The sequence below is a fragment of the Staurois parvus genome, unplaced genomic scaffold (genome assembly GCF_062004578.1).
Source record: "Staurois parvus isolate SC_StPar_1 unplaced genomic scaffold, SC_StPar_1.0 ptg000432l, whole genome shotgun sequence".
Lineage (NCBI taxonomy): Eukaryota > Metazoa > Chordata > Amphibia > Anura > Ranidae > Staurois > Staurois parvus.
Window position 1 is genome coordinate 7,149,117 of NW_028318228.1, and position 15,066 is coordinate 7,164,182.

The following is a 15,066-nucleotide window of genomic DNA, read 5'->3' on the forward strand; positions in this document are numbered from 1 at the left end:
TACCTTGCCTGGGTGGATTTCAATGCTACAGTTTCAGATAGAAGATATTAAAAATAAAGGTGTTGGAGGGAATAATATTTTTAACAAAGTTCTGTTCCTATGTAGTAAACCAAGATTAACATCAAAAAATGACGGCAGAAAAAAGACCAAGGGGTCCATCGAGTCTGCCCGGTTTTTGTTCAGAATATAGATCTATGTTTGTCCCAAGCATATTTCAAGCCATTTACTGCTGACTGGCTCACTAGCTCTGCTGGAAGTCTATTCCAAGCATCAACTACCCTTTCAGTAAAATAATGCATTCTAAGATTAGTTTTGAACTTTACTCCAGTAAGTTTACGGACATTTCCCCGTGTTCTGGATTTTGATTTCATAGTGAAAATTTTGCCCTTCTGACCCTTTTTCACCCCCATTGATGTAGTTTTAAGGAAACTCCCAACAGGTTTTTTTTTTCTTTTTTCATCCATTGAAGGACACAGGGAAAGTAAACTTTCTGGTTGTACTGCCACCTATAGGTGGATTTGACGCCTGCAAACAAATAACTGTAGGCCAGCCCAGGGTATAATCCCTCCTACTACATGCATTCTTCAGTATTTTTACACTGGTGTTCTAGAACAGTGGTCGGCAAGCCGCGGCTCGCGAGCCACATGCGGCTCTTTACAAGCTTAAATGCGGCTCTTCTGTGTGCCGGGCGCCCGCTCCCCTCCCTCCCCTCCCTCCCTCCTCTCCCCTCCCTCCTCTCCCCTCCCTCCTCTCCCCTCCCTCCCCTCCCCTCCCTCCCCTCCCTCCTCTCCCCTCCCTCCCCTCCCTCCCCTCCCTCCCCTCCCTCCCCTCCCTCCCCTCCCTCCTCTCCCTCCTCTCCCTCCTCTCCCTCCTCTCCCTCCTCTCCCTCCTCTCCCTCCTCTCCCTCCTCTCCCTCCCCTCCCTCCTCTCGGACGGGCGTGTGCCGGGCGGCCGCCCCCTCACCTCACCTCCCCTCCCCTCCCTCCTCCCGGACGGCCGCCCGCTCCCCTCCCTCCTCTCGGGCGGCCGCCCCAAAAGTCAGGACTCTGCAGCTGTCAGGATGTAGGCGGGGCAGCCAGGATGTAGGCGGGGCAGCGTGACGAACTCCTCTCCTCTCACAGTCCGCCCTGAAGACCAGAACGGCGCGGGAAGCACGGCGAGAGGAACGCGCGGAGCAAAGGTAAGTGGATTGACACAGGGGGGACTTACTATATGGGGGATGAATTACTATATGGGGGACTTACTATATGGGGGGGGACTTACTATATGGGGGACTTACTATATGGGGGGGGACTTACTATATGGGGGACTTACTATATGGGGGACTTACTATATGGGGGACTTATTACTATATGGGGGATGAATTACTATATGGGGGATGAATTACTATGGGGGATGAATTACTATGGGGGATGAATTACTATGGGGGATGAATTACTATGGGGGATGAATTACTATATGGGGGATGAATTACTATGGGGGATGAATTACTATGGGGGATGAATTACTATATGGGGGATGAATTACTATGGGGGATGAATTACTATGGGGGATGAATTACTATATGGGGGATGAATTACTATGGGGGGGATGAATTACTATGGGGGGGATGAATTACTATGGGGGGGGATGAATTACTATATGGGGGATGAATTACTATATGGGGGATGAATTACTATATGGGGGATGAATTACTATGGGGGATGAATTACTATATGGGGGATGAATTACTATATGGGGGATGAATTACTATATGGGGGATGAATTACTATGGGGGATGAATTACTATGGGGGATGAATTACTATGGGGGATGAATTACTATATGGGGGATGAATTACTATGGGGGATGAATTACTATATGGGGGATGAATTACTATATGGGGGATGAATTGCTATGGGGGATGAATTGCTATATGGGGGATGAATTACTCTATGGGGGATGAATTACTCTATGGGGGATGAATTACTATATGGGGGATGAATTACTATGGGGGATGAATTACTATGGGGGATGAATTACTATGGGAGATGTATTTTCAGTTTTAAAAATGTGGCTCTCAAAATAAATTTCAATCGTGGTTTTGGCGAGATTTGGCTCAGTTGAAAAAAAAGGTTGCCCACCACTGTTCTAGAAGGATGGACATCTATTTTTTTTTTTTTTAGCTTATCTACTTTAACCACCTGATGACAAATCACGTACATGTGCGTGATTGGCTTCAAATGGTTATACCAGGGTTATGGCTGCAGCTGTATGCCATTTTTTTTTTTTCAGATAGTGATGATTTTTTATTTAAAAGCAATCCTAGCAGCTCATTTTTCACTGGATTGCTTTTAGTGGCGGTGAGTGGAGATGCCAACCCCCCTCAGCCGTCCACCGGTGCTTCTCCAAGCTCACTCGTTCAGTTAAGGAACCAGGGGCCGACTGACAACTCATAGGGCCCCCGGGCAATAGGGGATAATGGGGCCCCTGTGTCCTTGCCCAAACTCAAAAAAGCCTCTAAAAAAGGTACCAGGGGCATCTCATGGGGCCCCCTACTAACCCCCCGGGCAATAGGGGATCATGGGGCCCCTGTGTCCTTGCCCAAACTCAAAAAAGCCTATAAAAAAGGTACCAGGGGCATCTCATGGGGCCCCCTACTGACCCCGGACCCTCGGGCAGTGCCCGAGTTTCCAAATGGTCAGTCCGCCCCTGCAAGGAACCAATCCGGCGGTGCAGCTGGGTTATCATAGGGCTCTATTGTTTGTATCTCATGCTTTCCAGAGTAGAGGAGAAATCGGGGGTCTTATAGACCTCAGAGGGTTCCACAAAACGGACTTGTGACCTGTCATCCCTTATTTCTATCACAAGGGATGTTTATATTTTTAGTGATAAGAATAAAAGTGATAACAAAATTAAAGCGAAAATGTAAAAATAAAAAACAAAGGCAAAAATTTTTATTTTTATTTTTAAAGCGCCCCGTTCTTACATACTCACATTAAGAAGCAAACGCATATGTAGGTCGCTCACATATAAGTAAATGGTGTTTGCAACACACATGTGAGGTATCACCGCAAACGCTATAGCAAGAGCAATAATTCTAGTGATAGACCTCCTCTGTAACTCTAAAGTGGTTACCTGTAACCAGGGGCGGACTGACAACTCATGGGGCCCCCGGGCAATAGGGGATCATGGGGCCCCTGTGTCCTTGCCCACACTCAAAAAAGCCTATAAAAAAGGTACCAGGGGCATTTCATCGGGCCCCCTACTGACCCCGGGCCCTCGGGCAGTGCTCGAATGGTCAGTCCGCCCCTGCCTGTAACAATTTTTAAAGCGTCACCTATGAAGATTTTTATGTATCGTACTTTGTCACCATTCCACGAGTTCGTGAAGTTTTAAAGTGTGACATGTTAGGTGTCTATTTACTTAGTGTAACATCATCTTTTGTATTTTACCAACAAATTTGGTTATATATTGTTTGGTTGTTGTTTTTTTTTTTGCATTAAAACTCATATAAATACTGTGTAACATAACAAATTGCAACAACCACCATTTTGTTCTCTGGGACCTCTGCTTAAAATAAATATTCAATATTTGGGGTTCTAAGTAATTTTCTAGCAAAAAAATGCTAATTTTTACTTCTAAACAAAGTGTCAGAATTGTCTGCTCTTCAAGTGGTTAAAGACCAACCTTTAATTTTTCTGCTAGCTATTTTTTCTTTAATTTAGAGAGAATAGTTTTTATTAACCAACTTGCAGCAGTCCATCGCGTTTTTCTTCAGTCTGGAATTTGGACTTTAATGCAGCCAGACCCCACTGGACTGAATTACTGAAGTATAAGCCCCAGCCAGACCCCACTAGACTGAATTACTGAGGTATAAGCCCCAGCCAGACCCCACTGGACTGAATTACTGAGGTATAAGCCCCAGCCAGACCCCACTAGACTGAATTACTGAGGTATAAGCCCCAGCCAGACCCCACTGGACTGAATTACTGAGGTATAAGCCCCAGCCAGACCCCACTGGACTGAATTACTGAGGTATAAGCCCCAGCCAGACCCCACTGAACTGAATTACTGAGGTATAAGCCCCAGCCAGACCCCACTGGACTGAATTACTGAGGTATAAGCCCCAGCCAGACCCCACTGGACTGAATTACTGAGGTATAAGCCCACAAGTGAGTTGCCTCTGTGCTCACCTTCGCTCTGAAGACACTGCTCCTTGACATTTCTTGGTCACTGGATGCCATTATTCTGTTTCCTGCCTGCTTTGCTGTGCAAAGGGTTAATGATCTAAGGTAGAGATCTCTCTTTCACTTCCGTTAGGGCAGTGAGTGCTTATTGGGGTTTTTGACATTAAGCCCGGCCATACATGGGTCGAATTCCGAAATAATTTTCGTTAGAAAACATTTTCTTTCGAATTTCACACCATTTAGTAGGCCACAAGGCTTTTTTGAGCGACTATTGAATTTGAGTGATCTGGCATGTTGGATTTTTTTTGAAAAATGAACGAATTTCAAATCAATGATGGAAGAATTGTGGAAGAAATGTCATCGAAAAAGAAATGAGCTGTGACCTACAAAGAAAAGAAAATTCTTGGATATGAAAATTCTTTTTTGTAGCAACATAAGGTGAAATCAGAGGCTTGGTCGAATTTCGAAGTCAATCGTGGCACCATCGGATTACAAAATGCACAAAATTTCCGATTTTCTAAAGAAGATTTGTTCGGAATTCGACTCACGTATGGCCTGCATTAGGCTTCTCTTTTCAAATATTGAAAGGCAGCTGCCTGGTTTTCTGTTCACATGTCTAGTAGCTCATGCAAGCTTTAGACATAAGCTCCTTTTGGGATCATAAAGCTGCAGGTGGTTCTCTTAGGCCCCTTTCACACTAGGAACTGCATGTGAATCTCTGTGTGATCCCTGTGCGATTTACATGCAGTTCTGTGCAGTGCGATTTCAATCCCATTCATTTTGAATGGGCTGAAATTGGACCGCACAAAAGGTAGTGCGTGCACTACTTTTAGAAACGCATGGCAGCCAAAAGTAAAATGTTGGCCTGTGTAGGCAAATTCACTGGGTTTGCAACCTTCGAACATGGGTTTCCTGCATTCTAGTGTGAAAGGGTCCTTATGGTTGTTAACTTTTTACGTTGGACCTGTTGCAGTTGTTGTCCACTCCTCGTTTGGACTGGTTTTTGGCATCCAGAAGATTTAAAAAAGAAATATGGCCGTGGATTTTTTGGTCATATTTCTATTTTGGGTCGCCAAATTGCGTTCCTTGTCCTGTGAACCATAGTTAGTTGATGGTGGGCTATTGCACAGCAGAAAGTGGTGATATAGCTTTCGGCTCAGAGTAGACCCAGTGATCCGTGGTCATGTGATTGTTCAGTTCTCGATCTTTGAGTCAGCTGCACCTCAATACTGATGCAGCATGGAGACAAGTATGAAGGTTTGTTTTTTTCTTATCCCATACTTCTCCAATAAGATTGCTGTGGCATTCACTGTAAAAACCTTTAAAAATTGCTTCTCATTCCTCCTCCCCTAGAGTCAACAAGCAATTAACCCTTGCTGTGAATTTGGGGGAGGGGGGCATTGCAAGGGTAGTTTTTTTTTTCAGGTTTTTTTTTTTTTTTTTTTATTTCTGCAGTTGGGCTTAAAAGTGTACTACTACTTTTGCAGTCAGATTTGACAAACTCCCACTAACTGAAAACTAGAAAAACTTTCAGGTCCCCTACAGTGTAATGGCATAATGTGCTAGTATGCACCGCATGCTAGCCCATTACAAAAGACTTACGTGTAATGCGAAGCTCTTCAACGGCGCGCTGTCACCACTGACAAAGCTTCCATCTTTGTCCGGTCCTCCTTTTGGCTGTTTGAATGGGCACAATTATGTCACTCCCGCACATGCGCATCGGAGGCTGGATCACGGGCACAGCACTCCCAGTGGACAGCATGCTCGAGTATGTCGTCCATTAGGAGCACAGTGCGCATGCACCAGTGACATCGCCAGCTGCTGCTCATCGGAATATATCTCTTAAACGGGGCACATTTAGGCGATATTCATTTTACATACAGGTAAGATTTATTATAGGCTTACCTGTAGGTAAAAGTTGCACAGCTGACTTTTCTATCACTTAAAAAGAAAAAAGCAAACTTACCTTTTGTAGCTGTTTCTTTAGAGCAGATTTATAGCAAGGAGTGCAAGCTATTCTGAACAATTTTGGAGGTCAAAGTGGGGGCAGAGTTAGTGTCCCTTAAAGCTGAGCTCCACCCGAAAGGATGTTCCACTTTAAGTCTTTGTCCCCCACTCCCTATTATGGATGAACACCTTTGGGGGAGGGAACGGGTACCCGAATTTGACACTTCCACTGCGATCGCTTAAGGCGATTGGAAGTGGAAGTTGCCCTCCCTTCCCATAGTCTTCTGGGACACGTAACAGGTCCCAGAAGACTACGGGTCCATTCACCCACAAGCTGTCACAGCCGGGTGCCAACACTTAAGATGCCGGCACCAGGGAGAAGACAGCCGGTGAAACCAACCGTGGTGAGGACATCGCTGGACCGACGGACAGGTAAGTGGCTGTATTTTAAAAGTCAGCAGCTACAGTTTTTGTAGGTGCTGACTTTTATTTATTTTTTTTTTCAGCTGGAACTCCGCTTTAATTAACATACAATGCAAAATCCAAGACTTGAGATCTTTTACATTTTGTTAGGACAGACAGTGTTAAACTCCAGTTTACAACTGATGAGGGGCTCTGCCAGCACAGTACTGACAGGGTTAATTATGAGTAAAAATTGACTCCACATCCCCCTCAACATTACAAAGAGGAAAACTTGGTAGCTAGTTTAAGCAATGTAAACAGAACTTGTTAAATATTTTGTTATATTAAAGTTTTTTTAATAATAAACATGTCATACTTACCTGCTCTGTGCAGTTGTGTGTGCTCGCGTGGCTCCGCCCACTAGTTATTTAAGCACTATCAAATGGCGGGAGCCTTCGTCGAGAGGGGAGCGTTTTTGTTTTTTTCCAGTCAGCGGTGGCGGCGGGCATCGTGATTCAAGATGGACCTTCACCAGGGAATTTTTAATAAAGGACTTGTCAAAAACTGCCTTTTGTGTTTTTTTACACTACACTTTTTTTTTTTGGTTAATGGGTAGGGGTACCATGTACCCCATACTCCTTCACATGGGGGAGGGCAATCTCATCCCCAGGTAAGCAACACACACAAACCCAACTGTTTGAGCTACAGCAGCTCTACTATTGGATTGGACTACACAGGCCAGCCTTTGCTCATCACCTCCATCAGTGAGTCTTGGCCGCCCATGACTCTTCACAGGTGTGACAGTTTTCCTTCCTTGGACCACTGGTGGTCGGTCCTGACCACTGAAAAACAGGAACATCCCATAAGAGTTGCAGTTTTGGAGTTGCTCTGACCCAGTCATCTTGCCATTACAATTTGGTCCTTGTGAAAGTCACTCAAATCCTTACATTTGCCTATTTTGTTTGCTTTCAACACATCAACTTCAGGGACAACATGTTCAGTTGCTGCCTAATCTATCCCACCCACTTTCAGGTGCCAGTGTAACAAGATAATCAATGTTAATCACTTTTCCTGTCAGTGGTCCTAATGTTCTGGCTGATTGGTATGTTCCTCAGTGTATCTTAGCGTTTTGTTTTCCCCAGCGTACAATGTATATATTTATATGTACACTCCTATCTTTGTCCCCAGAACTCGTAACAATGGATTCATTATCAAGTTACCTAATCAGTGTTGTGAGAAGTTCCACAGTTTATTTTTACCTCCTGGTAGTTGATGAGTCTTTGCCAGCAATAAGTGGGCACACACAAGTCACAACAAAACGATCTGGTTATCTTGGAGGCTGTTTCACAAAACCAATGCTTTGAAACAAGTCTTATTAGTCCCCACAGGTCAGGGTGGAGTGCTTTCTTTGGATGGGATACAATGTTTTTAAGCAACTGACATCAAAAGTTTTTTTTTTCATGGAAACATGTAAGGAAGATTTAACACTGCTAGGTATTGAAGTTTAGTTTTACAGGTGTGAGTTTGATTTGGAATGAGATTTGGTCAACAAGGTGCTTCTATGGGATTGCTGTACCAGTTTTGAAAAATTGGTGTGCAGATCTATAATATGGCTTAAAGGCAAAGTTCATCTTTCAGGAAAAAAAATGATGCACATATATTTGAAAGTTAAAAAAAAGTACATTTATTGTTTTTGCTGGAGTCTGCAGAGCATTGCACCCACAATCAGCAGATCGCGGGTGCGGTATCATGCTTCTGTACAGTTTTGTGCCTGTATCTCCATACTGCCTTTCTGTTACAAAGCTAGAGGAAGTGGCATGCTTGCAGCTCATGCAGACTACAAGTACACTTGCCGTGGTGGCAGACAGTACTTGTAGTTTTTTCATTTACAGATTTACTTTCCTCACACTGCCGTGCTGTTGTCAAAAAGTGACCGTGGGTGCAGGCAGAAGATCCACCTGTGGGAAGTGGGTGCAGTGCAGAGGAACATGTTACATGTTACACCCTATGATTCTAAAGATTAACTTATCCTTGAGGGCCAATTCACGGCATGCCCACACATGAATCGGACATGAACACGCTGTACATTCCTGTGCAATTCACATGCTGTTCTATGCAGTGCAATTTCAAAAGTAGTAACATGCAAAATGTACTTAATCTGGATTGCATGGTACCAAAGCACTGTGCAGTGGTGTGGGCAGACGCACTGCATTTGCGACCTACGTTTGGGGTGTAGTTAAGGTTGTATTTACACCCTCTGCAGATCGCAGATGGAGTGTGTTTTTGTATGTGGTCTGAATCGCACAAGAACGCACAGCGTATTTTATGTGTTTCATGTGCGGGCGTGGTGTGATCTGGCCCTTAAAGCATTCCCTACAGCACTGCTACTTCCTTATTACTGCCAGCGATCAATATGGAAACAAGGTTTTCTGTTGTGATCATTTTTATTACATACCCGTTGGAACTGTCACGTTTGCAAAAAAAAAAAAATGACTGTGTGATGCTACAAATGCCCACAATGCCAAATGTGACTCCAATACAATGCATATGTTTAGATTTAAATACAGCCCCCAAAATCTGTAAATCTCTTACTGCAAATGGTAATGTTTCAAAAGTAATTTTCAAACTTCTATAGCCGATCATACATGGATTGAAATGCATCTGGTTCAGTAGGGAGCGGACAAATTTCAATCCATGTGTGGTCACGGTCGGTGTACCGATAGACTTCTGTTCAACTGCCCTGTTGGTATACTTTAATTTGATCGGTGCAGAAGGCAATAGGCTGCAGCACTGATCAGTGTATTTTGACAGCAGGAAGGATTCCCCCATCCACCTCCAATGTGTGGATAGGAGAATCAGGTTGTCCTTCTTTTTTTTTTTTTTTTTTTTTTGCTCAGCCCACTGGTTAAAAAAAAAAAAAAAAAAAGACCCCTGTATGGCCAGCCTAAATATGAATGTCAGGTATGGATATTTTTGAATATCTTCATTTGTTTAGTGTTTTTAACTTTCCTGAGCCACCTGTCAAAACTAGAAAGTGGCCACCAGACAAACACATTGCTGCGGCCACAAACCTGTTCTCAGTGCAGCAAAAGTAAGTCAAGTCTTGTTCAGCAGGTGATACTGTTGGCCACTGCACCTCATAGAGGTAAACAGGGATGTGCGGTGAAGCATTTTCAGTGTGAAATCCTTTTTCAAGCAGGCTTTCAGGAGGCGGCATATCCCGCCTAAGTCACCTGCTCAGATCGTGCAGCTAGGACCATGTGAAAGAAGCCAAATAATTTTTTTTGTAACTTGTAGATGGTCGTTTGTTGCATGGATCTCACCACATTTTTCTCTTATTGTTTTGTCTGAGCAGAAAATCTTGAAGGGAAAGCAGAAGACGAAGTGGATTTTGTGAAAGATGATGCATACACAGTAAGTGGTGTCTTGATATCTCTATGCATACCATAGCTTGTAATTGGTCTTCACAAGCCACAAGCTTGCCAACCACTAGACACTTGTAATTCTGATGTTATAAAAGTGCATTATTTACCAAAGTTGTCTGATGTACTGGGGGTGCTGGGGGGGCTTTTTAAGCTTTGAAGAAAATGAATAGTTGTTTTTGTATTTTGTAACCAATGTAATATTGGGGATATGGGTTCTATGTACAATATATTTTGTTCCAGCTTTCTACTTTTTTACAATCTCAACTTAGTGTTGATCTATACATGCCTATGTTCCTACTAGTCTTTGAGAAAATGGCTAACTTCGGTCTAAAGGCTAAGTTCACCTTTTGAATTGAAATAACTTTTGAATTGAAATAACAGTCAAGGGGCCTCTGTAGGTTTAACACTGTGCAGCTTAGGAAAGCATTTGCTTTGTTTAAAGTCCCACTTTGAACAAAGTCTTTTTTTTTCCCCATATGTCTCACTATCCCTCCTCTAACCCATACTGCCAGGTGTTACATTTTCCTACCTGGTTAAACCAGTTATTCATACCTCAGCCTCCCCATCCAGGTCCCTTGGTGATGCAGTTTCTGCCAGTGAGGACCACTGCTCCCACATTGCCAGTAAATCCTCAACAGCCAATGCCTTTCACTCCCTTTGGTACAACTTCAGTAGTCTTCTTGATCCTACTGATCAGCTGACCAGACAGTGGGAATTGTCCAAGCCAAGAAGGCATTGATGTGGACACCCAGATGGAAGGACCCAGCATTGGATGATCATGTGACTGCGGACTAAGATATGTGAAAACATTTAGAGGCTGGTGGGAAGGTGGTTAATTTTTCTGTTGAGTTTGCACTTGAAATGCCGTGCCTGTTGGCCATGAGTGGCACCCCCAAAGCCTGGCTGAAAAACTCCTATTGTAAGTGATCAGCTCTGTCCCACTTAAAATCTAGGGGCGCAACATAAGTTGAGTGCTTTCCACTAGCACTGGAGGAGCAAAACGCTCTCCCTTGTTCCAAAGCTCCCCCCTTTGGCTTTGGATAGTGAAAGTAAAGCTGGCCATACACTAGAAAAATGTTGTTGAAAATATTTTGCTTTAAAAACGTTTTTGTTTTTTTTTTTTTTAATCGTTAGTGGGGTCAAATTGACAGTCATTTTCAACTACAATGATGAGAAAATTCAAAGGAGTAGTATGGAAATTTTGTCTAAAAATAATTTCTAACCGTGAACTTGGCTTTTCTTTCTGAAAGTCCATTAGTTACTAAAACTAATGTTAAAAGCAAATTCAAATTTGAAGTACTTTCAAACTACATTTGTCAAGTCATCAAGGATACTGAGAATTTTCATGCAAATGTTTGAGCGAATTCTTGTACGAATGTTCATTTGAATATCTACTAGTATAAGGCCAGCTGAAGAATTAGAAGGTTTTGGGGTTTTTTTTTTTTTTTTTTTTTTTAAAGAAAATTTTCTTTTTATTAGGTATTATAAATATACTTATATGAAAAAAGGGCCAAAGATTGATAAGGAAGGATTAAGACAAAAGGCCAGTATTATACTTATTGGTTCAGCCATAAAGGCTCATTACAGGCTATTACGGCATGGGCAACATTTCTTCGCACACATTGCACAAAACAAAATGGAGGTGATTGTACTAATGCAGTTGTGCCTTATGGCCACTCATTGGCTTTAACTTAAAGTGGTTCTGAACTCTAAAGGTTTGGTTACTTTAAAGTGATTGTAAAGGCTCATTCTATGCATGAAGGAAGAAAACGTCCCTTTGAAGCATCCCCCCTAGCCCCCCCATTATGCACCTAAGCTCTTTCTTGATTTAGCGATGTGCATTGGAGTCTCAGCTATCATTCTCTGCATTAAGGTAAAAAAAAAGCCTTCCGCTACCTATCCTGCCCATCCCACACACTGACCTGAGTCCAGGTCTATTGATCCAGCACTATGTCTGGATGCAGTTTTTCTCTCCCCTCTCTGTGCTCTCACAGGCTTTGCTGAAAGCAGCAGGAGCCATTGGCTCCTGCTGCTGTCAGTCAGATTTTAGGAGGAGGGATTAGGGATGGGCCTGCGCCATGCTGTGTGTGTCTATGGATGGTCAGAGCCTAGCTCAGAAGCACACCTGCATGTGTGCCCCCACAACAAGCTGTGCCAACAGGGAAACCCAGAAGAGGCGGTAAGGGGCTGTTCTGTGCAATACAATTTCCATAGGGTAGGTAAGTATAACTTTTTTATTTTAATTATTAAAAAATGTTTAACCACTTCCCGTCCGGCCCATGTGTATAAACGGCCGAACGGGAGCAGTGCAGGAGCGAGTTGCCATTCAAAAACGGCACCCGCCATTTTAGCCTGTGCACGCTCCCTGGGAGCGTGCGGCACCGTGATCTGGCACATCTATCTCTGTACAGGACCTCTGTGCGAAGTCCCAATCATGTGATCTCTGATTGGCCAATCAGTGATCGCTTGAATAGTAGTAAGCAAAATGTCACTTCTGACATAATTGCTTACTACGTGTGAAATCTGTGAATGATCACAGAGGTCACATGGTACAAGGCTAATCACAACAGCCTTGTACCATGTGACAAGCTGTGACCAATCACAGCTCTCACAGTATTTCTCAATGGCTGCAAGAATGCAGCCAAAGACAAATGAAGGCTGTAAGCCTTTGAGTATAAAAGCAATCCGTGTAAAAAACAAAATAAACAATCTTCATCACCCCCCACAAGTAGTAAAGTGTCACTCTGGTGACACTGTACTGCTAGGGTGACAGTATGTTTTAAAAAAAAGCAAAAACAAAACATAACATAAATATTAATATAAAAAAAATAAAATAATGTAAAAAAAAGTTTGAAAAATTGTAATTTTTGGTTATAAACTAATTTGGGTTATTTTTTTTTACTAAAAAGATAACTGAATAAGTTTTGCTCAAGATTTATGAAGAAAGATTATTTATTTGCAACATTTTATTAGAAAAACACTTTTTTAAAAAATGTTTGGATATTTCATTTTATATGGCACAAAAAAAATAAAAATCCCAGTGGTGAATAAATACCACCAAAATAAAGTTTTATCTGTCTCAAAGAAATGCTAAAAAATTCATATGGGTACAGTGTTGCATGACCGCGCAGTTGTCATTCAAAGTGTGACAGCGCTGAAAATTGGCCAGGAAGGGGGTAAAAGTGTCCGGACTTGAAGTGGTTAAAGAGGTAGTAAACTCTTTGGGGAGGGGAAAAAATGTTTTCCTCCTACATGCTGTCACTGCTGTAGAGGCTTCCATCTTCACCCGGCCTTCCTTCCAGGTTCGCGGGCTGCAGACACTTGAATGGCTGAGCCATAATTATTATTATTATACAGGATTTCTATAGCAACAACAGTTTGATCAGCGCTGTACAGTATATGATGTCATCTCTCAGCCATGGCACACAGCTCTGAAGGAACAGCACAGGTATGCCGTTCCTTCAGTGCGCATGCGCTGGTTACATCACCAGCTGCTGCTCGCTGGAGTATCTGCTATACAGGGCACGTCTAGGAGATATGCATTCTACCTACAGGTAGGCTTTATTATAAGCTTGCCTGTAGTTAAAAATTAAAAAGCGGAGTTTACTATTGCTTTAAATCACTTTAATGCTAGGGGAAGGTCACCCATCATCTCCAGTGCCTCAAATAGTTAAAGAATGAAAAGAGTGAACAGAAACAGGAAAGAACAATAAAGAGAGAGATGGAGAAGGGGGGGATACCCGGTTGCGAACTGGCTGACTAACGTCCTTGATTAACAGAAGGTACAAATTGTAAGAGTAAGAGGAAGGTCTGAAGTCTGGCTGAACCAGGAAAACCCATCCATGTGCACCAGGTTTCCAGAAACTTTGGAGTGCCATTCCTATTGGCCGATCGGCAATTCCTCCATCCTTATAATATGATTAAACTGGTCAACCCCCTCCCTAATATTGAGGATTGTTGTCAATTTTCAGTCCCTAAAAAATCGAGGCTTGGCCGGCAGAAAGAAGGAATTGGAGGAGAAAAATGCAAAGGTTTTATATTGCTATGTTTGTAACTGTTGAAAGTCTTGACCTCCACCTTCTTCATGGAGGCAGAAGTAACTGGCACAAGAAGTGATGGCAAATCTCCTCAAGGGGTCACTGGAACAAAAAAAGAAAAAGACAGAAGTTCTAACTATATTTCACTGTATTAAAGTGTTCTCCTCTTGGAAGTAACAGGCAGATATAATAATCTTCCAGAGGTTTATTTCTGGTACTTATATAGTGCCGTCCATTTATGCAGCGCTTTACATATATATTGTACATTTACATCAGTCCCTAACCCTCAAGGGGTGTACAATCTAAGGTCCCTAACTCACATTCATACATACACATACTAGGGCCAATTTAGACAGGAGCCAATTCATCTACCAGCATGTCTTTGGAGTGTGGGAGGAAACTGGAGTACCCGGAGGAAACCCACGCAGGCACAGGGAGAACATGCAAACTCCAGGCAGGTGGTGCCATGGCTGGGTTTCGAACCGACGACCCTAGTACTGCCAGGCGGAAGTGCTAACCATTTAGCCACTGTGCTGGCCTAGGTTTATAGCCCTTCCTTACTCTCTTCAGATCTAAGTGGACTTCGCTTGTAAAATCCAGTTTTAATAGTTCTGGTATTGCGTGTCAGAGTTCTTTAGCTTTCTGAAGACTGTAGAGCAGCACAGAGCTGATGGGTGCTGCTGCTAGAGGTAATTTCGGTGACTAACACGAGGGTGGTAACTTGTGTTGAGTGTTCTCTGGCAACGGACAAAACATTTATCTCATAAGAAAAACACAAGCCACAGCTTTGCAGAAAGTGTACTTATGTGTTCAAAGCCACCATTTTCGGCTGCTCGTTCCACCAAGTACATCCTGTGGTGCAGGGGATCAAGTAGAACTTTTAGCTTTCCAAATTCTGAGGATGCTTATTCTCCAGAAATATTTTGCTTTCGTCTGTGGGTTTTTATCCTCTCCCCCACCCCCCTCTTTCTTCTGGGCTTTGACCAGTGGAAAAGTGAGCTGTTAGGAGTTCAAGAAAAGTTTCCTGTTGCTAAGATCTGCAGAAAAACAGTCGCTTTGGCCTCTAAAATAACTTTCAATAAAAACA

At 43.0% G+C, this 15,066-nt stretch overlaps 1 protein-coding gene across 2 annotated transcripts in view; it reads left to right on the forward strand.

Annotated features, from left to right (window-relative positions):
* The window catches only part of AKAP13 (A-kinase anchoring protein 13), a 425,147-nt gene that overhangs the window by 241,581 nt on the left and 168,500 nt on the right, over positions 1 to 15,066 (forward strand). For both annotated transcript variants that reach the window (XM_089687654.1, XM_089687655.1), the window contains exon 8: positions 9,873 to 9,931. In XM_089687654.1, the coding sequence (XP_089543780.1) occupies positions 9,873 to 9,931 (59 nt within the window). The remainder of the gene's footprint in view (positions 1 to 9,872; positions 9,932 to 15,066) is intronic.